This window comes from Anolis carolinensis, chromosome 6 (genome assembly GCF_035594765.1).
Source record: "Anolis carolinensis isolate JA03-04 chromosome 6, rAnoCar3.1.pri, whole genome shotgun sequence".
Taxonomy (NCBI): domain Eukaryota; kingdom Metazoa; phylum Chordata; class Lepidosauria; order Squamata; family Dactyloidae; genus Anolis; species Anolis carolinensis.
This window is the reverse complement of record NC_085846.1, coordinates 92,985,378-93,007,980: the sequence shown is the minus strand read 5'-3', so window position 1 is coordinate 93,007,980 and position 22,603 is coordinate 92,985,378. Positions and strand designations below refer to the sequence as shown.

General features: G+C 36.1%; 1 protein-coding gene across 1 annotated transcript in view; it reads left to right on the top strand.

Moving 5' to 3' along the window:
* Nucleotides 1–22,603, top strand: part of vps50 (VPS50 subunit of EARP/GARPII complex) — a 69,672-nt gene that overhangs the window by 26,873 nt on the left and 20,196 nt on the right. Inside the window, exons 14-21 of the mRNA XM_003222108.4 lie at nucleotides 1,549–1,640; nucleotides 2,458–2,552; nucleotides 3,411–3,509; nucleotides 7,339–7,429; nucleotides 8,375–8,551; nucleotides 11,050–11,168; nucleotides 12,375–12,481; nucleotides 18,182–18,303. Of these exons, the coding sequence (XP_003222156.1) occupies nucleotides 1,549–1,640; nucleotides 2,458–2,552; nucleotides 3,411–3,509; nucleotides 7,339–7,429; nucleotides 8,375–8,551; nucleotides 11,050–11,168; nucleotides 12,375–12,481; nucleotides 18,182–18,303 (902 nt within the window). The remainder of the gene's footprint in view (nucleotides 1–1,548; nucleotides 1,641–2,457; nucleotides 2,553–3,410; nucleotides 3,510–7,338; nucleotides 7,430–8,374; nucleotides 8,552–11,049; nucleotides 11,169–12,374; nucleotides 12,482–18,181; nucleotides 18,304–22,603) is intronic.

Here is a 22,603-nt window from a genome sequence, read left to right as displayed (position 1 = left end):
GCAAATTATTTCTGTATTTTTTTAAAAAAAAGGTTCTAGGTTTCAAAGCATTGAACTAATGTAGCATATCTGGGCTACATGAACAATAGTAATCAAACACAAATTATTACAGCTGTATTGAAATCTTCTGTTGGGCTTTTATTTAGAAACAATTTTTTGTCTGTTTTAGGGTCTCAGTGATATTTAGCAATGCTATAGTAGCTAACATCCCTGCATTATAGAGACACTCTCAGGTTCTAAATGTATTTACTACATAGTAAGCTCTACTAGACACAATGGAAATTACTTCTGAGTAAATAGGCAGAGAATAGTTCTGGATACTTTGTCAAAAATTGGGCATTTTAGAAGGTAATGTAGAATTAATTTATGGATAGTCTGGGACACTGCTCCGTGGCGTTGGTCATTGGCATGTGTCCTTCCAACAAAAAGCAAGAGAAAAAGCAGGTTGTCAAGGATTTTGTAGGATTTGTCTCCCCAACTTCCAGAAGCCTTAGAAAGATAGAGGAAACAGTTTCTCAGAGTGAAGTATAATTATTATTATTATTATTATTATTATTATTATTATTATTATTATTATTATTATTACTATTAATTCATTTCTACCCCACTTTTCTCCCATTGGTGGGACTCAAAGCAGCATACAAAGTATAAACATCCTTATCTTAAGAATGAGGAAAGAGGGAAGACGTTTTTTGTAGCTATTTCAGGTTTTTGTTTCAAACAGCCTGTTTAGAGTATCTAGTTTTTTTTAAAAGTATTTTAAAATAATGCCTGTTGTTTAGAAGTTTGTTAAAGTTCACTATCCCCAGTGACCAGTCTTTTGCTATTGTTGATCCCAATACAAAGTCTTTAATTTAATCTCTTTCTTTTTGTGAGTGTGACAATGTTAAGTTGTGTACATAATTGGCTATTTGTACTCTTCTCACAACCTTGTGGACAGGTGGGAATTGGAAAAGGCTTTATTAGTAAATAGAAACTAATAAAATGTAAGGCATCTCAAAGCCCTCCAGATATTGTTGGCCTGAACTTTTATCAGTTCTAGCTAGTGGCAAGCATTCGTGGAGTTTTAGTCTAGCAAATTCTGGAGAGCCATAAATTGGCTGCTGATTTGTGATATAATGCAATATGGCCTAGGGATACAGCTGTATGAAAATATGTACCTCTTTGTTGGGGGTGTGTTCGTGATAGGGAGAAAGGTATTGTACCATTAACTTTTGGGTTAATACAATAAAATTGGTGTTTTTGCAGCATATTTTACCCTTTCCCCGCCACATTTTTTTCCTCTTGTCCTGGAATGAGCACATATTAGATACTACACACGTTTCAGTGGTAGAACTCTGGCCTCAGAGCAGTCAGAGTTGCCCTGTCCAAATTACTTAATGGAACTATATATCTTATTTTTAACATCTAACTTGTAACTTCCTCTTATTGGAACTACTATATAAATATTTTTTACTGTTTGAGATATTGCAAGTTCAGAGTAAGTGAAGTGATCTTAGACTTGAGTGAATTATTAATCCTTTTCTCTCTGGCAACTTGTGTTTCTAGATGGAAGCAATGTTATAGGTGATGAGGAGACCACTTTTGACCGCAGCTATGTTAAAAAGAAATTGGAACATGGACTTTCACGAATTTGGCAGGTTTGTTTTGAATATGACACAGTATTTCTGTCACTTAGTCCTGTGTGAATCTGAAATAACATTTCTTTTCAAAATCCAATTAATGCAGGGGACTATGATCTCCTGTCATTGGTAGCACTATCAAGCTGAGCTTGGTTCATTTCTACTGTTATATTTTCATGTTCTGCAAATGGAATTTAAAGGGCATAAAACTAGGAAAAAGTGTTCCAGTATGTCTAGAATAGACAGTAGATGTGGACAGATGTAGATAGAACATTTTCTTGAAAATACTAGCAGATTCTTATCTTGCTTTGTGTACATTTAATGCTAGTTCAATATTTTGTTTTGACTTGTTTCAGGAGATGCTGCATTCATGCCCATAATACCTTAATTTTAAGATATTCTAAGTTTCATTTTGAAGTGTGTGATGATTATACTTGCAACAAAATTACCAGCATGCCATTATAAATGGCTTGCATATACAAAAGACTCATACAATCCTATGGATTTTTATAGAATTTCTTTTGTGGCTGTGGCTTCAATCAAAATATTAAAATTGGAACACCAAAACTTTGGATTGATTGGCCAACTAATCAAACATTATTTTGAAACTCTCAAGTCAAGTGACTACTGTATATAAGGAGTTTGCAAGGTATTCATATATTCTCTAGAATAAACCATTTTAACCTGACTTGCAGTTATGTTGGTCACTTGATTCATTTAAACTTAAGTTTGAAATCTGGGCCCTTCAAACTGTTGTGTTTTATGTCAATATAAGGATTAGCAGTGAAAACATGAAACAGTTTTTGAATTCTTTAGTATCTTTATTTTGCTATAGGATGTCCAACTGAAAGTGAAGACTTATTTGCTGGGCACCGACATGTCAAACTTCAAATATGATGACTTCATCTTTGTGCTAGACATTATCAGCAGGTATTTGGGGAGGGCATCCATACTAAAGGAGTGACAAAGTGCAAGTTAACACAAGAAGAAATGTTGTTGTCAGTAATCCCAATTAAACAGACCCATAGTTTTGAATGGCGAGTTAGGAAGTATGTATATCCGTTTAATTCATTGGATTTGCTGTAATTGGACTACAGATAGAATTTAGGCTAAAGGCAACAGTTTTTTTATTATGTCTGCTTAGATATGAGTTATGTTGGTAGTGAAATGCCTTTCCTATTCTTATAGGTCTAAGAGCTGTGATTGATGAGGTGTCCTTTTGATGGACTTATGTCAATTTTAAGTCCAAATATCCCACTTTAAGTGGTTTGTCATTGAGACAAGTTTGAAGAAGCAAATGCCTTAAAATTATTTACCCTTATTTTCCATTAACCCCGGGGCAGATCTTCCCAAGAGGCAAAGTAGACCAATTTGAAACTTAAGTTCTGTGGTTTCCTTGACCATTTTAATTTGTTAATCTGTTGAAAGAACATTGAAAAGATGTAGTTGGCCTTCCATATATACAGATTTTATATAAATAGGTTCAACCAACCATAGCTTGAAAATAGTCCAATTTTTAAAAAGTCAAAAAGCAAACCTTGATTTTCCTATTGTATAAAAGAAGCACCCTTTACTATTTCATTGTATATAATGGGACTTGATTTTGGTATCAATGGGGAATCCTGGAACCAAGCTCAACAATGCCAGTGGGCCCATTGCTTTTTATATGAATTGAATTTTCAGGACTATTGGAATTGAGCACCTGTTGTCAAGGAGATTTAAGGGTTAATAGATTTCTCAGCTGCTACTAAATGCCAAAGTATATAACCAGAATATTGTTTATGGTAGGTTGATGCAAGTTGGAGAGGAATTTTGTGGCAGCAAGTCAGAAGTTTTACAAGAATCCATTAGAAAACAAAGTGTGAATTATTTCAAGAACTATCACAGGTGAGATTTATGATATTTAGTATGAGCTACAGCATTTTTTTTAAAATCACAAACTTTTATTTTGCAGTATGACTACTCCTTTAAAGGAAATCGTTTAAATCTTAAACCAATGTGTTATAGTAGTTTACTGGACTAGGACATTGGGAGACAAGGACTTGAATCTGAAATGCACTGGGTAACTGTAGGCAACCCAATTTCAGAGGGAGTCTATGGCAAATCCCCTTTGAACAAATCTCGCTGAGAAAAGATAGGTTTGCATTAGTGTGGCCATAAGTCAGATATGACTTGAAGACATATGGCAGTAATTGATCAAATATTTTTGGAAATGTTGCAGAGTGTGATAGTTTACTCCAACTGGAAATATGTGTCCTGCTGAAGAATATTTTACTAGCGACTCAATAAATGATTGCTTTGTGAATGGATCCCATTGACTGCCTTGCATATTACCTTTTGGACTGCAAGTCTTAAGAATTCCCCTTGAACATTGACTATGCAGGTGTGAAGACATTCTAAATGTTGTAGTCCAAAATAGTATGCTTTCCAAGCTCTACATATTACACGGTAACAATATACCACAGAGTTCAAAAATATAAAGAGCTCCCTTGTACTATATTTTGTCTACTTTGCCTGGTAGCAGTTTTACAGGATCTCAGGATGAGCTCTTTCTGATTGCCAGCATCTGATCAGTTAGCCGAAATATCAGGAATCAAACTTAGGACTATTTGCACACAGCAGGTATCTTTTGCTACTGAACAGAGTTCCTGTACCTAAGTCTCAAAATCTTCCTTTAAGATGAAGATGAGGGATGAGCTCCCATAGTTCCTAACGAGTGCAACCTGTGGAGAGGGATGATGAGAGATACAATCCAACATAATTACAGAGTTGTGCTTTGTGCCTGCTTTAGAAAGAATATTGAGATATATTGTTTCAAACATACAGAACAAAATACAGCAAGAAGACTGAAAATGCCTAATGAAAGACTTAAGAAGTACTACCTAAAGATAATGTTAAAGTTTTTGTTTTTCATAAATGAGGGAAGGAGGATAGGATTTGGCAGAAAATACTTTTGCCTGTTTCATCCCTTTTGCCAGTTGGCCATGCTTCTTGAAAACTGCTACAGAAATAGAAATATCCAGACCTGTTCTTTTGACTAGTCTGACTAAAGAATTCCTGATGGTGATCATTGTAGATTGATACTGAGTGAATGCCATAGAGGCTTAACTTGTTAATGTCTTGAAGGGCCTTTTGAAGGTTTCAGGTTATAAAAATACTATACACGAATTACAAGATGAATCACCTCGAGTTTTTAGGAGTTTTATCATTTCCATTTGAAGTACATATGGCTCTTGCTTCCCATTGTGTGCTTAAGTTAAGACATGTTAGGTGCTTTTGAAGATGCATTAGTAGTGCATAAAAGATATCAATCGGAGAGCTGTTCAATGAGTGTAGTCTTCCATTTGTTCACCTTGACATATGGAGACAAGTGTGCTATAAATGTAGTGACTAATATAATATACACCGATAAAGAGATGACATCAAGAGCATTGATTTATATAACTCGCAATGCTGACTGAATGCATGGGACATTTTTTTGGGAAGTGTGATAAGTTTTGAGAATGAATGTTAAGTAGCTTGAGGGGGACGGGGAGAAGTCCGTACAGTAATGGGAAAACTTAGCCATAAACATGCAATTGGGTAAGAGTAATTCTAGTTTTTAGATGGACTTCCTTTTGCAATATCAGCATCTGATAATTTTAAGGTCCTTGAAAGTGTGGTAGAGACAATGTTAGAAATGTAGTTGAAAAGTACCCTAAGGATCACCTAATCCTGCCTATGGAAAAGCTGCAGCCAAAGCATCTTTCACAGATAGCCATTCATCTGTGGTTAGAAGACAAAGCTCCAAAGCCAGTTCAGCCTGGATTCTCTTTATTTCTCTGAGTATTTTATTTCACAGAATTGCTGTTGGGTTAAAACACATGAGGGAAGCAAGCATGTATAGTATACTGATATCCATAGAAGAAAAGTGTAATGGCAATGTAGTAATGTTGTTAAAGAATTGTTAGGGCACAAGTGTTCATATATTCATATTCCAGCCTTTTCCCAGTTCTGGGATTCAAGACAGTTTACAAAGTTAAAGCAAGTAGACATGTTTTACAGAATTAAAATATTGAACTATAAATAGAATTCAAAGTTATTTAAAAACACACTTTTTAAAATAAGCACAGGTATTACACATCATTGTTAAAAAGTCCCATGAAAGGGACCCTCAAAACCAGCAATTCTTTTCCTGCATGCAGATGGACTCCTTAAGGGCACCAGTTTAGTAATAATAATAACAATAATAATAATAACAACAACTTTATTTTTATACCCTGCCTCCATCTCCCTGAAGGGACTTGGGGCAGCTTACACGTGGCCAAGCCCAGGTGGTTACAATCATTGTAATAAAACACATCGAAGTAAAAACAGATCAATAAAACATAATAAAATCACATCAATCTAATCTAGAAAGTGACTCTCAGAGTTTATAACCACAAATGTGTTTATTCCTCCTTTTAAAGTTGTCTGAGGACTGGTTACTGCCCTATCTTAAATCTTTATCATTTAATTGTGCTATGTGAAAATCTGTTTTTTCTCAATTTCCCACAATCCAACTTTATCACATGGCACTGGGTTACTATATGAGAGAGAGATGAAAAAAGTATTTTCTCTTTCTCTACCATCCATATTTCTAAACATCTGCGTAGATTCTTCCCTTTTTACTTTTCCTTTCCACCCTGAGGTAAACAGCTACAAACACCCTAAATGTTTCACTACTGTAGCTTTCAACATCTCAATTTTTCTTTATATTTCTGGACATTTTGGAAGTATTTTTCAGGGTAGGGCTTTGGAAAACGAATAGCTTGTATTTTAACACTAAACAAGGAAATAGGGAAAGTTAATAAGTACTGGAGAGAGAATACATACCAGTAACATTGTTTACAGCCATTTGGGTCAAACAACTGATGAGGAAAGATGTTATCGTTCTGTTCTTCCTCAAATTCCAGAACTCTTCTCATCGCAAAGTAGGACAATAGTGGTTCACTATCACTAAATTGCTTGGTGGCTAAATGACATTTTAGCAAGTTACTATTCAGCAAATGCCACATATTTTTTATATATATTTTATGTTTTTCTTCTGTTAACATCACTGTAGGTAGTGGTAGTTACAGTAGATATAAACTCAGCCATGAAAGCCATGGCCTGAGTTTGAAAGATATCTGCTGGGCTTTTCATAACAGAGTATCTCAAAAGTCTTTCATTTATAGGATTGCATTAAGTCAAAGCCAACAATTAATCCACACACCATCGTACTCCACCCACTTACTAAATGCTTACTCAGATCTATCTTTTTGTTTGTACCCACACAATGTCATTCAATTTCCTACAAAAATACAGTGTATCACTTTATCTTTTATCAGACTCTTTGGTTTCCTAGCCCTCAGCCTCTGATTTCTGTGATTATAGTCTCCATTTTGAGAACCACATAGCAGAGAGGAAATCATTAGTATCATTAAAGTGTAGGATAGGGCAAGGAATGTATTACTCTTCAAATACTTTTGGACTATATCTCCCATGATCTCTAAGCAGCATTGCCAATAGTGAAGATACTTGGAAACCAAAACACTCAGAGGGCCCTGAATTACCTGACTTTGATTATAGTAAACACTTTGAAATTGATATGCAACTAAATTCATTCATATATGTTTCATTTTGATGTTATTCACCATGGTTTAAATATAGTTAACATGTTTTACTTTGTATCTTTGCTGACATTAACCTGTTTTAGAACCCGGCTTGAAGAACTGCGGATGTTCTTGGAGAACGAGACATGGGAGCTTTGTCCTGTTAAGTCAAGCTTCAGCATATTACAACTTCATGTAAGTTTTGGAAGGTGGACATGGCCTTAGCTTATCTCATTACAGGCTGTTGTGATCCATGAAGTGTTTGCAGCCATCTTGAATTAATTGTGTCCCTGCAACCTCAGTGTTGCAAATCTCCTGCTGATTTTACTAGACTGGAGTTTTATATTACAAATTAGTTTCTACAGAGTTCTTGATCTGGTCTTAAATAATGTACTTCTTATATATATATAAAAAGAAACCATCCTCTTCTCTAAGTAAGTGTAAAAGGCAAGAGGCTATTCCTTCCAGGGAAATACTAATAGAAGCATTGGCCCCCACTAGTTTCTTTTAGAGAGTGCAAAAGAGTGATGCTTTTCCTGCTCAGACTTTCAAAAAGGCTCAAAGTGGCTCTGTGGGAAAGAGTAGAGGGGGTCGGTGCTTCTTTCAGATTCTCCCAGGATGAACTAAGCTCTTGCCTTTTGCCGGTCTTCTCAGAAAAGTGGATGGTTCATTTTTTAAATAAGAGTTGAGGTACAGTACTTATTTTGATCCATGAATAAGTCAACTTAGTCTTTTTGGGTTGACGTTGATTATAATTACTTGACTTTCAAATCTATATACAGTATGTAGTTCCAAAAGCCAGAGGCATTCTAATCTTCCATGTGATTCTCTTTTAAGTCTAGTCACGTAACTCCTTACAATGTAGTAATTAATTTAATCCTTGTTGTGAAAGGCTTTTATTTCCAAACTACAGGATGTGTTGTTTGAGATAATTGGACAATTTTGTGAAGATGACACAAACATCAAATTAACCATTAAGTTTAGGGTCTTAAAAAGAAAAATGTGAGAATAAAAGCTCTGAAGAGTGAATACTATGGTGCCTGTGAAGTAGTTTAGGAAGTCAATTATTACTTCATTACATGGATGAATATTTGCATTGCAGGCCAGAATCCATAAATTGCCTTCTATTTATATTGATAGGAATTTAAGTTCATGGCACAGTCACGTTCCCCTTCAGTATCACCAAACAAGCAACCTGCTTCAGAAATCGAAAAAACTGTGACTCTGTTTGAACAGTATTGTAATGGAGGGAATCCCTTTGAAATTCAAGCCAACAACAAGGATGATGAGACTGAAGATGTCCTGGCTTCTAATGGGGTAAGGAAACACCTTATAAGTTCTCTGTGCATGTGGGTGGGGTATTTCTAATTAGAACATTTTAAAATGAGAGCTGGCAGTATTACAATGTTTGCATATAATCCTACTTGGTTTCTCAAAACGTGAAACTCTTGTTCTGAAGAACAATTGTCAATTTCTTGTACAATTGCAGTTCATTAGGCCCTCTGTCTCTGATCTGTTCCTGTTCTGACAGGCTTTTAGGAATTGATTGCAATTAATTTTGTTTCGAGCAAGTCCATTTTGAGGCAGTTAAGATGTCAATAACTTTTCTATAGTGGTAAATCTGCTCATGTGGTAAATGTCAGCTAGTATAGTTTTTTGTGTTTGGTAAAAATAACAACAACAACAACAATTTTATTCTTATATCGCACCACCATCTTCCCAAAGGGACTCGGGGCTGCTTACAGTCGTCACAAGGTGGCTAAAAACAACATAAAGGTGAACTCAGTATAAATACAATAAAATAAAACACATGCAACATATAAAATATTAATTCAGACTCAATCAAGCTGTGATCCTCTAACTCTGGTGGTAAATTACTGGCACCATGGTCGGGTTGTAAACACTGGAATAAAATAAGTGCCAGCTTCAGTAATGGAGAGAGGGCATGGAGTAAACTGCAGGATGTGCGATTAACTATGTAGGACAGCTAGGGGCTAAATATTCTCAAAGGCTTGATTTTTTTTTGTCTCAGGAGCAACCGGAGTTGCTTCTGGAGTGAGAGCATTGGCCGTCTGCAAGGACGTTGCCCAGGGGATGCCCGGATGTTTTGATGTTTTACCATCCTTGTGGGAGGCTTCTCTAATGTCCCTGCATGGAGCTGGAGCTGATAGAGGGAGCTCATCCACACTCTCCCCGGGTGGGATTCGAACCTGGCAGCTTTCAGGTCAGCAAGCCAACCTTCAAGTCACAAGGCTTTTATCCCCTTGGCCACCGGAAGCTCCACAAAGGCTTGATTTAAGAGCCATGTTTTCAGTTAACACTTGTGGATGTTTTTCTGCAAATTCACATTATGGAATCTGTTTTAAACTATTTATATCCCATTTCACTATTCACTAATATCCACCAGAATTTGGATACAATTTCTGAGGAGGAATATACAGAGTCAAAGCCATGGTTGGTCACTATCAAGGATTTCCATACTGTCAACATTTGAGCATTACATCTTTATAAAAGTGGAAATATTTGGTCATTTTTGGATAATTGCAGGATGTAATCACTAGGGGGCAGAATAGTCACATCTGATGGCAATTGGCTTTAGCGTTTTTTAAATGACTGTTCCCTTTTTCTATTACCTTGTTTTGGACTGCCTTGGGTAACGCTATGTTGTGTTCTATTTATTATAAAAACTGACAAATATGACTTTGGCAGGTCCACTGCTTTGCTTGATTTTTGTTATTGCCTGCTGGGGTACATCCCTATTTACAGCCTTTTGGGTTAATGAATCCCACAGTGAATGACATGAAAATGAATTTTCCCATGGTGATCTTTTGGCTTCTCTGCAGCACTAATAATACAGAACATTCTGTGTGAGGGAAAATAGAACACTGAAAAAGAACGACTTACATACCTGTTTTTCTTAAACTTGATTGGATGGCAGTTGAGAATTGTGGACATCATAAATCGGTGTCATCAATCTTACAGTTGGCAGTATTTTTTTTCAAGGCCCTTTGCTAGTCTTAGTGATCTAAAAGGGATTACTGTTTAAGAGCATCTTATTTTTAAATCATAGTTTTTGTTGAGTTACTTTTTTGCCCGACCAAAATCTGGTGTTAGGAAGTGGTTCAGCGTTTTCAAGGAAACTGCTTTTTACTTTTTGTTTGTACAGTAGAGTCTTGATGATCCAACCTGCACTCATCCAACGTTCTGTATTATCCAACACAGTCTGCCTTTTAGTAGTCACTGTTTTTGTAGTCAATGTCTTCAATACATTGTGATGTTTTGGTGCTAAATTCATAAATACAGTAATTGCTACATAATGTTACCACATATTGAACTGCTTTTACTGACAATTTGTTGTAAAACATGATGTTTTGGTACTTAATTTGCAAATTCATAACGTAATTTGACGGTTAATAAGCTTTTACTTAATCCCTCCTTATTTTCCAACATTTTCGCTTATCCAGTGTTCTACCGGCCCATTTATGTTAGATAAGAGAGACTCTATTGTATTTCTAATTTCTCAGTGTGGTTAATTGTGAATTATTTTTAAAACGACAAACAACTAAGAGTTATGACAGACCCCATCCTCCCATCCCATTTCTTGTAACTTAAATACGTAAGCCAGGGATATGTTGCTGTTAAGATATCTGTAATACTGTAGTTTGTGTGTACCCATCTCTTTTCTTGAGAGTAGCCTCATCTTACTTGAAGTAAGAGTAGTTTGTAGTGTGTTAAATTGTAAGAAATGTTGAAACATTTAATGTACATTCTGAAGTTGTGAAGATTCTGAAAGCTCCTGTGTTTTGTTTTGATAGTACGAATCAGATGAACAGGAAAAGAGTGCCTTTCAGGAGTATGACAGTGATAGCGATGTTCCTGAAGAACTGAAGAGAGACTATGTTGATGAGCAAACTGGAGATGTTCCTGTAAAAAGGTACCTTCAATGCATGTTTCGCATTTCATGAGGATGTTGTTTTTCATGACAGGCTTCAGAATAAATGTCTACTGTCAACTCATCTCCATCGACAGATCAAAAATTATTGAGTGGCATTATTCAGATGTTTCTGTATTTCAAGAAATGCTTTCTGCAAGATTTGGCACTGGTCCAACTTTCAGGTGTCCTGAAAAGGCTGCAAAGTATTTGGTTTATTATTTTTTACTTTCTTACTGTCAGGGAAGGGAAGAAATGTATTAAATAATTGCCAGAGCAACTCTTTGTTATTATCATTAGCTGCATTCAAATCGATTTCAACTTCTGGCAATCCTATAAATTAGGAATCTCCAAGTTCCCATATTTTCAACAGCATGTTTAGGTCTTGCAGACTCAGGGCCATGGCTTCCTTGATTGAGTCTATCTAACTCAGTGGTTCTCAACCTGTGGTCCACAACTCCCAGAAACCCCAGCCAGTTTGCCAGCTGTTAAAATTTCTGGTAGTTGAAGGCCAAAACATCTGGGGGTCCACAGGTTGAGAACCATTGATCTAACTAGAATGCGGTCTCTTTTCTAGTCCTCCATTTTATCTAGCATTAGTGTCTTTTCTAGTTATCTTTTTTCATAGCCCTTTTCAAGCTCATCCATCTTTCTATCAGTAAAGAACTTGAAAGAACACCTTCAACAATTACTGTTAGCTTCAAACTTCCAAGGAAATTGGCAAACTCAAACTACTACTATTTTTATTTTAGAAGTATAATAAATTCATATCATAGGAAAAAGTAAAATACCAGAAAAAGACAAGCTAATTTGTGTTATGATTCCTAAAAGTCCATTCAGCAGAACTCAACCTAAAAAAGGTCTCTTCATGGATTGTGACCTAGTTCACTTCTGAACATAAGAGGACTTGTGGAGATGAGCCTGTGCATATGGCTTTGCTTACCTGTAATTATGGTTCTTCAAGTGGTCACCTCTGCCCTCGCAGAAATGGGTTTTGTGCCTGAGCAGAGACTCTGTTTTGACTTTGCTAGAACTGAGTAGCTTCGTGGGAATCCCTGCCCCTCCTATCTACTGTTGTGTCTGCCAAGCTGTTGCCCCTTCAGATTTGAAGCCCACTATAAAAACATTCAGGGTCCTGAAAGAAGGGTAGTATGGTGAGTTTATGTGAGTTTCCTCTTTGCATTTATACCTGATATGTTTTCAATCCAGCATATCTCGAGAAACCTTGAAAAGCAGAAAGCGATCAGATTATTGTCTCAACAAGGTGAATGCTCCCATTCTGACCAACACAACTCTTAATGTAATCAGACTTGTTGGTAAGTAGAATTTTTTCTCAGCTGCGTATTTAAAGCCTGTTGTCCCATTCATAGATATATATCTATAAATATATGTCTTTTTCTAGCAAATAAAGAACTAAATAATCTTATTGTAAAGCTTATAAAAGCAGCTGGTACAAAGAGTATTGTATTCTTATTTCCAAATAGTTTTGGAGATAGATTTTCTTTTTCCCCCCCCTAATGCAAGTATTCAGATGTTTTTGTCATTTAACAATACATGTAAGAGATAGTAGGTTTCATAGAAAAGCGAATGTAAGAAGGAATAAAAACTTCTAATGAGTGCTATTGATTACAGAGTAGTTGCCCATGCTCTTCATAATTGAGAGATAGCATTTGGATGCTGCCTTCTATTCCAAGAAAAGAGCAAAGCATCTGTGCCTTCTTTTTTTCTTTTTCTTTTTGGAGCCCCATGTGTCTCCCCTCCATAGGCTTATGAGGTTGGAGGATCCTTAGAAATGACACTGGTTAAATCGTTCAAAGTAGTCTGTAAATAGGTAGATGTGTCTAATCCCTCTCTCTCTTTGTGTAAATGAAACGGCAACTTAGCCTTGAGCCCATTTGAGTCTTTTATTAGTATTGAAAAAACATAGTGTTCTTCTCCTCTTGGTGTGAACCTGGGTGTTAGGTTTTTTTTTGTGTACATAAAAAATAACTGTATTCCATTCACCTGAGCAGGTGAGATTTCTAGCGGGAAGAAACAAAAGATAGATAAATACATAATATGTGTGTATCCAGTCAAACATACTTTATTGAGAAGTATTGCCTCTACAGCTTTCTTCCTATCTGTTAAATAAGCCCCCAATTTTTTTAAGGTAACTTCCCTCTTTCACAGGAAGTGGAGAAAGGCTACAGGAGAACACTGTAACCCCCTGCCTTCATTATAATTTAGATTTAGACCTTAATATTTTTAACAAAAAGAATGAGTTTGAAAAACCATGGTACAATTCAGCTATATGATTTCTTACTTCATCTTAACGACAGTGAAAGGTGAACCTATGAGATTACTTGTCCGGTGTCAATACTGATCAAAAGTGTGTATTCATGAATGCGTTTTCATTACTTCAGTAGTTGGGGACTTTTGTTGTCTTGATAACGTGCTCCTCCAAATTTTTGAAACAGTAATCATAGTGTCATTATTTTAATCTATAATGTGGGCTAATTAATGTTCCTTTGTGAACATAAAGGAATGCAGTTGAATAGATTTGGGTGGGAACTCATTTCCATGTGTCATCTTTGTTAATAGCTTTGTCCTCCCTTGAGCTCTAACCCAAAACTTTTGTTATGCTTGGCAAATATTTGTATTTGTTAGGTCGAGCTAAATGGCATGAGCTGCTGTGATTAGATGCCTTTTGGGATACAGTTGTAAGAAGTTAATAAATATTGCTCAATGGTTCTTGGCCAAATGCATGTCTTTCTCTGTACTAATAATCTGGTGACACATCTTGTTTGTTTGACAAATTTGCAGAATTGCCACCCATAAATCTGTGTACACAAGTTGGTTTTCTATATAATTTTTTAAGATGAACTTGGTGTCTATGATGTTGTTCAGTTGCCTCTAACCAGGAAAATAAGAAAAGCCTGTTATGGCTCAAGCCCAAATTTGATTATATGGCAGTTTTTTTTCGTGTCAGGAGCGACTTGAGAAACTGCAAGTTGCTTCTGGTGTGAGAGAATTGGCCATCTGCAAGGATGTTGCCCAGGGGATGCCTGGATGTTTTGATGTTTTTACCATCCTTGTTGGAGGCTTCTCTCATGTCCCCGCATGGAGCATCAACCTTCAAGTCACAAGGCTTTAACCCACTACGCTATTGGGGGGCTCCTTATTACATGGCAGTGTAGACTAAGATAATCCAGTTCAAATCAGATAATGTGAATTTTCTTCTTTGATAATCTGGATTATCTGGCAGTGTAGAAAGGGCCTCTGTGTGTGTTGCTAGTTAATTATTCTCTCAAACTGCGGAGCAAAAAAAAATTATTATCCTCTTTGTCAGGTTGTAAAAATCTGGATTCATTTACTCCTCCTTTACAATCTGTTTGTGATAAGCTTATTATGAGCAACCTTCTCTTTGACAGTTACAGCTTGTTTGTGCTGGGGAAAAATAATCTTGGGATGAGCAAATGCAACGGAAATTTCAACTGATATTTAATATCTGCAACCTTTTTTTTTTTAGGAATTATGCATGGTCTTTAAAATGAGTATTCTCCAAAATGTGTTAGTGTTGTACAGAACATAATGAGATAATTCTGAATACCTCCCTAAATATGTTGCAATATATATAATAAAGCTTAAAAACATAACAAAACGCAAACCTTTCAGCTCCAGCTGATGGAAGTTGTTGACCAAAACAACTTCCCCCAAAAGTCCCCAAAGTTCCTTGAAATTAAAATATGACAAGATTTCATGCTTTTACTTGGAAGTCTTAGTATTGTAGTTGGTATTCCTGAGAAATATATACTAATACCATTTGTCAGTAAAACATTTGTGCAACCATTGTCTTTTGATACAGGTGTTCTGAAAGTTTGGCTTGTAATGTTATTTATTTCTTGTTATAAACAAGGGAAAAAAACTCACTGTTATTGCTGAATCTTCGAGTGATAACCGTTAAAATTACCTGTATAGTGCAAAAGGGTTGCATGCTTGCTACTTTTAGAACACAGGAGTTGAAAAATTGGCATCAATTTTCAGAAGAAGCAGAAAAAATGTTCTTGGAACATAAACAGTGTCAAGATGCAAAGTGATGCAGTGATAAAGAAATGTTCTTGGCATCTTGTGGAAAAAAAAGTGTTTACAGGGACAAGATTTAGGTGAGGAGTACCTTATTTTTCCCCTAGTCTTTTAAGGGCTGCCCTGCACATTTTCTGATATCTATATATGCCATCTGAAGAGATTTATGGGAAACCAATGCGTCCAAGACCAAATAATACTTTGTGTTTATATTGTATGCGGGTTTTTAAAGAGCTTGAATGATTGTGTTATAGTACAGATTTAGAGCTGAGACCATTAAGAAGTTCACTCCACTCTCCACAGTTGCTGGGGTAGGGACATAGGGCCTCCACAAAAAACAGTGAATGAAAATCCCACTTTTTTTTTTTGCCTGAGAGAATACCTCTGTAGTCATCTCTAGGTCTTATAGTGTGTCTCTGTGATAACCTCTATGGATGTTGGAAATAGAGTTGTGCTGGATGAGTCCTAGAGAGGTGTTCTCTCTAGGTATTTCTTAACTCAGGGTGTCAAGCTAATTTTCATCGAGGGCCACATCAGCCTCATGGTTGCCTTCAAAGGACTATTGAATCCATGAACAGAGAAGCTGTGAATACAGAGGGCCAACTGTAATATTTTTTCGTAGTGGTCAGTGCTCTTTAGTATTTACCCAGTTTAGGACCCCAAATGTTATTTAACAACAACTCCCTACACTTTTGATTATCCACCATGCAGACTGGGGATAATGAAGATTCTGAGCCAGCAGAAACTTGGGAAAGGTGAAAGGACATTTTAAAGTCATATATCATATCCACAAGCCTTGTATTTGAATATAAATACAAGGCTTGTGGATATGATATATGACTTTAAAATGTCCTTTCACCTTTCCCAAGTTTCCACTATCCTGAATAAATTTTCACCTTTCCCAAGTTTCCACTATCCTGAATAAACAGAACAAACTGCAGCCTTCCAGATGTTACTATATCACAACTCCCATTAGTTCTAGTCACGATGTCTAATGATGAGGAATACAGGAGTTGTAGTCCAGCATCTGGAAGATCACATAAAATAACAGTTTGGGCTGGATTTGGCCCACAGGCCTTGAGTTTTAACAAATGTGCTCTAAATCCTTCAGTATAACACTTTTTAACCCCCAGCAGATGTTGACCTTAGAATCACATTAGAGGACTTCTGGCAGAACTTGATTCTAGACTTACATTGGAGAACATTATGCCCCTCATCTCAGTATAAAACCTCTACTGCACATGCCATGATTCTATGTTGGTTTGTTTTTCCACTTCCATGCCACCTTCTCTCTTACTTCTGGGGAAAACATAGCAGCCAGCAGATTTGTCAACTAATTTACACATGAAAATATTAAAAACTATTGAAAGATTTTTTTTAAAAATTCCTCATATACTCTTGTCTGATAGTCATCCAACTGCTTCATTCTCTAGAACAGGGGTCCTCAAACTTTTGAAGCAGAGGGCCGGTCCACAATCCTTCAGATGGTTGAGGGGCCAAATTATCATTTGAAAGAAAATACGAACAAATTCCTATGCACACTGCACATGTCTTATTTGTAGTGCAAAACAGCAGCAGCAACAACAACAATGAAAGAACAATACAATAATTAAAAATGAAAACAATTTTAACCTACATAACCTATCAGGATTTCAATGGAAAGTGTGGGCCTGCTACTGGCCAATGAGATAGTCAAGTTAATTAGGATTGTTGTTGTTGTGTGCCTTCAAGTCATTTCAGACTTTAACTGAGCTGAAGTTTAAAATTAATTATTTATTTACTGCATTTATTTACTACATTTATATCCCACCCTTCTCACCCCGAAGGGGACTCAGAGCAGCTGTATGTACATAAAATATATTATATTATTAGCATAGCACAATATTAGCATTATATATTACTATATTGAACTATACCACTATACTGTAATATTCTATATAATATATAACATATAATTAATATTATTATTATATTGTATTATTATTAGTATTATATTGTATAACATAATATTATCAATATTATATGTATATACAATATATTATATTATTAAAACTGATATAAAATATTATATTATAAAACTGAGGGTGGGGGCCAGGGAAATGACCTTGGAGGGCCGCATCCAGCCCCCGGGCCTTAGTTTGGGGACCCCTGCTCTAGAGAACAAATCAGGTAGTTGCTACTACATTTTCCCCAGAGGATTTGCTTTTGGTTTTCAAGAGTACATAATCTTTTTGCTGTAGCCTTCTGAGCCTAATTTTTAATCAGCTGGCATAATAAACTCAGGGACATATTTGGTATATGAAACGATATTATGTAAAACTCAGCAGAGATTCTCTTTATCTGCAAAGGCGTCAGTCTCTAAAAGGTTATTACAGAAGACAGAATGAAGAGAAATGGTCATGTCCCTTTTCTCTAACTAGTTCCCATTTCTTCACAGAGGGTCAGCTCTGATTCCATAGGTTTCTGTCTGTAACACATAGACACACACTCAGCCCCTTAACATCCTTTATAAACACCTTGTCCATATTAAGATGAGCATTTCACTAGTACCTGTTGTTCAAGTACAATTTTGTTTTTTGTGTATGTTGGGAGCGACTTGAGAAACTGCAAGTAGCTACTGGTGTGAGAGAATTGGCCGTTTGCAAGGACGTTGCCCAGGGGATGCCCGAATGTTTGGTGTTTTTATACCACCCTTGTGGGAGGCTTCTCTCATGTCCCCACACGGGGAGCTGGAGCTGACAGGAGGAGCTTACCCGCTCACCCTGGATTCGAACCGTCAACCTATCAGGTCAGCAGTCCAGCTGACTCAAGGGTTTGACCCATTGCGCCACCAAGGGCTCCTTTCAAGTACAATGTAAAATGTTCTTGAATTTCTTGAACAAAGAAATAACTCCAGCGAAATTACTACATTTCATTGACATGTAACTTCTTTTGGTTACTTTTTGTCTCCTAAGGCAAATACATGCAGATGATGAACATCTTGAAGCCCATTGCATTTGATGTGATCCACTTCATGTCCCAGCTTTTTGACTATTATATGTATGCGATATATACATTTTTTGGGCGCAATGACACAGTAAGTAAATGTTACATTTAATCAGTGTATGCTTGCATAATGAAGGGGAGGTAAAAGATGGGAGTAATAGCTAAAACAATACATTATGCTTGAAGTGTAATTATTATAAGGCAGATTGTGCTTATCTCAGCTTTTAAGATGCCATAGAAAATGAAATGTTGTGAAAAAGCAATCTGAAATGTATAGAAAAAATAGTTTTTAATTCATAGTATTAAGGAAGACAGCAACTTTGCTACGATAACTTATTTTGCTATTCCAATTGCTTTTTAAATCACATGCACAAGTTTTAAATCACACAGTGGTGCTCTCAAAACATGTCACAGTAAAACAAAAAAACAGACATTCCCTCCTAAGATCCTCAGAGGGAAAGACCTATAGGCAAATACAGTAGAGTCTCACTTATCCAACATCCGCTTATCCAACGTTCTGGATTATCCAATGCATTTTTGTAGTCAATGTTTTCAATATATCGTGATATTTTGGTGCTAAATTCATAAATACAGTAATTACTACATAGCATTACTGCGTATTGAACTACTTTTTGTGTCAAATTTGTTGTATAACATGATGTTTTGGTGCTTAATTTGTAAAATCATAACCTAATTTGATGTTTAATAGGCTTTTCCTTAATCCCTCCTTATTATCCATCATATTTGCTTATCCAACGTTCTGCCGGCCCGTTTATGTTGGATAAGTGAGACTCTACTGTAAATGAAGAATGTATGTGGCTTGTATAGAGTAGTGAGTGTGTTCCTACAGATTTAGAAATGCTCCTCCTCAGAAGTTTTGAATAATTGGAACAGTGCAGTTTTAACCATCTTACCCAGCAACATCTACCATGTGTGATGAGGCCAGAAAGCAGTAAACAAACACATTTCCCTTATCCCTTCCCTCCCATCTTTCTCTTGGACACAGGCTAGACCCAATATTCTGACTTGAATTAAGCAAGAATTTGCCATTACTTGTGAACTGGGGAACTATGACTTAATAAATCAGCTAGAAATATAGGCCAGGATATTGACAGCAGAGCATGGTGATCATCTACGTGAAATGGTTAAAGGCTATCAATTTGAAAGTGTTAAAATGTGAACATGGTTTTAATTAATTCATTCTTGGGTTCAGTAAATTAAAATTATTTACAGTAACAAAATTCTGGGTATATATAGTAGTTACAGCAATCAATTCTAGAAATTAATAAATTAGTAGTAACCATTGTTTTCATTCATTGGTTATCCAGACATGTTGAACATGGCTTGAAATTGATGAGAATTTAAGTCCAGTTAGTGGAGACTGAATCCAATATTGTTCCAATTTTAGAAAAGTAGAATGTCACTGAAATAAATCATACATAGGTCTCTGGGCCTTTAAAAAGATGCTCAGTGTTCATGCTTTGTTTGGTAAATGTCACTGAAAAGTTAGACTTTCACTAAGCTGGTACATTTTGCTCATGCTATAAATCATTTACTTATAAACTTTAGCAGAAAATGATAGTTAATTAGGCATTCATTTGCTTGACAAATCCAAGTATGGTTCTAAGTATGTTATCATTTAAGGTTGTGTTGTTTGCAGATGTTGACAGAATTGATTTGCTTTCTTTAAATGATTTGGTTTTTCTTGACTAATTTTGCTATTCTTTGTTTCACTTTTTCTGCATCTTTTGTTTATATTTTAAAGCTTTTACCACATTCTATAATTTCCATGCCTAACAGAGAACTACACAGTGCTAGGCAGGTAAATGCACAACAAAACAACAACTGTATTACCTGATGTAGTGTGCCTTAGCATTAGTTCTTTATTGAAGAGTTTTCATTGGATATATACAATTTAATTCTGCCTTCTTGGATAAAGCTGCGAGTATATTTTAGGACCTGTGCAGAATTAAATCAACTTTGATTTTATTTGGTATGTGCTTTAGACCAGGGCTTCTTAAACTTTTTTCCTGATAATTTTTATGTATATAGGTATATAAAATGGGTATATAGGTATATAAAATGGGTATAAAATCAAACGTTTACTGATAACAAATCAGTATTTGCAAGGCTTGATAGGAAGACTGATTTTCCTTTTTAGGAAGTACAGCTCAAGCAATTTCTGCTGAACCTATTGTAAATGTCTAAAACAGCCACTAGATGGCATCCAGAAACCTTTTACTGTTGCCAAATTGAGCTAAGGGGACCCAATTTGTGGTTGCGACCCACAGTGTAAGAAGCAATGCTTTAGAACAATAAAGCAGCACTACTTTTGTATTGCTTATGGTCTGTTAGGTCAGCTAGAGTCATGTGTAGGTGGCCTGTTAAGTAAGGGTTTAACTATCTGTGCTCCCCGGTTCCTTCCCTTTCTTGTACCATGAAGAAAAGGGGGTTTGTAAGCATTCTCAAGAATCTTGCAGGTCATAATCTCACAATGACTGGTTAGATGTATTCCTCTCAGTAAGTTTCACAGTGTAATAGCTTGAGTTCAACTATGTAGTTGCTTTTCCAAGTCTGGTGCCCTCCAGATATGTTGGATTAAAACTAGAGTCTTTCTCAGCCAATTGGATATGGGTGAAGGAAACTGTAATCAAACACTTCCCTGAGGCACCTGGTTTGGAAAGGCTGCCAAAGAACAACATTGGCATCAGTATCCAGACTAAGATAATTGCTTAGGTTGTCAAACTCAGAAATTGTTTCTACATTTCCTGAATGGTGTAGACAGGCAAAGTATCCCCTTATCTCTCACAATTAAACAAAGAGTTTGCAATCTTAACTGAGTCAACATGTGTCAAAATAGATGTTTTTACTTTTAGGAGGATCAAGGGAATACAATTTTTTCCTTCTCATGAAATGTCACCCAATTTTAAAAACAATAAATTCCCTAAGATTACAGATTTGTAAACCAACCTTCAAATCAACTAAGTAGTTAATAGTCAAAGTGAAACCTTGAGCAAAGAAGAAGACTTGGGATGACAGGTTTTGGCTTGGAAAAGTTATGTTATGCTGGGTGACTGTTTAGTGGATAAATTGTAAATATTTCTATATAAAGGTAAGGGGACACTATAAAAAATGCAATAGTAAAATAGTAAAATCTTAGTAAAATATGTCCCATTCATACCAACCATGGCTAATATTTTCTTGTAGTTTAGCTAATTTATTCCTCCATGGACTTCTGCTTTAGATCACTGGAATGTTGCGATCTACAATGAAACTCTCATAAAAAAGTGTATTAAATATGGATCATACTTCGTTCTGTATATGGAAACCCAAGCTGTTAATAAAAGCACACAATTGGATGCGGTTTATTACATATCAGTCTGTTTGTGGTTAGTTCAGTGGTTCAGCCTAAAACCTCAGAGAGCTGCTAGGCTAGGTGGATTTGTGATTTGATTCAATATCGAATCACTTCCTACATTTCTGAATGAACAGTTTTAAAGTGCTTTTGACAGGTGGTTTTATAGCAGCCATTAAGAACTTTTGAAAGCAAATTCAGTCCTTGAAATTCATGAAGCACTAAAGCAGTTTTGCAAGTACTGTACATAATTCTAAACAAGATCTAGAGTGTGCACCTGCTTTCCAGTTTATAGACAGCATCAAAACTTTGATTTCAACAACATTTTTCACCTTTAGTAATGTTCACAAGCAACATAAATCCTGCCTTTTAATACAAAGAATTGTTGACACTGATTCAACTTTATCAAATGTCTGTACTGCATTGCTCTACTCCTGATTCTTTCATCCAAATATCTGCAGAAAATTGTACATGGCATTTTACAGTTTTGTAGTTAAACTAAACATTTATCTCTTAACTCATTTTAAAGTATTGAGATCTAAGCACTAACAAAAGATGACAATCAAGATAAAAGAAGTTGTACTAATTCAGCCTTGCTCTTGGATATTTGATGTTATGTATATTGAGGATACATACTATCAAGGGTTGAACTGATAAAATCAGAATTCTGCTTAGTAGTCTTGTGCATTTGTATAGAATCATAACCCGTTCCTGTTTGTTGCTGCAGTTCTCCCGTAAATGGCCACCTTTCCAAATGAGTTTTTTCATCGAAGGTGTGAAAAAAAATGAATATTTTCGACCCATTAGCAGCAAAGTGCCAGGGCTATATTTGAGCGTGCTGAACACTGAGCAAGAGGAGCTCAGCTGCAGGCCCTGCCTTGAAAAGAGAATGCATGGGTGGCGAGCAGGCCCAAAGCGCCTGTGCCTGCAGCAGAGCTCCAAAAATCAGCTGACCAAATGGTTATAGTTCCCACTTTCCTTTAGTTTCACTGAAGGGGGGGGGGGTAATACCGTTTTGTGCATTCCAAATGAACAA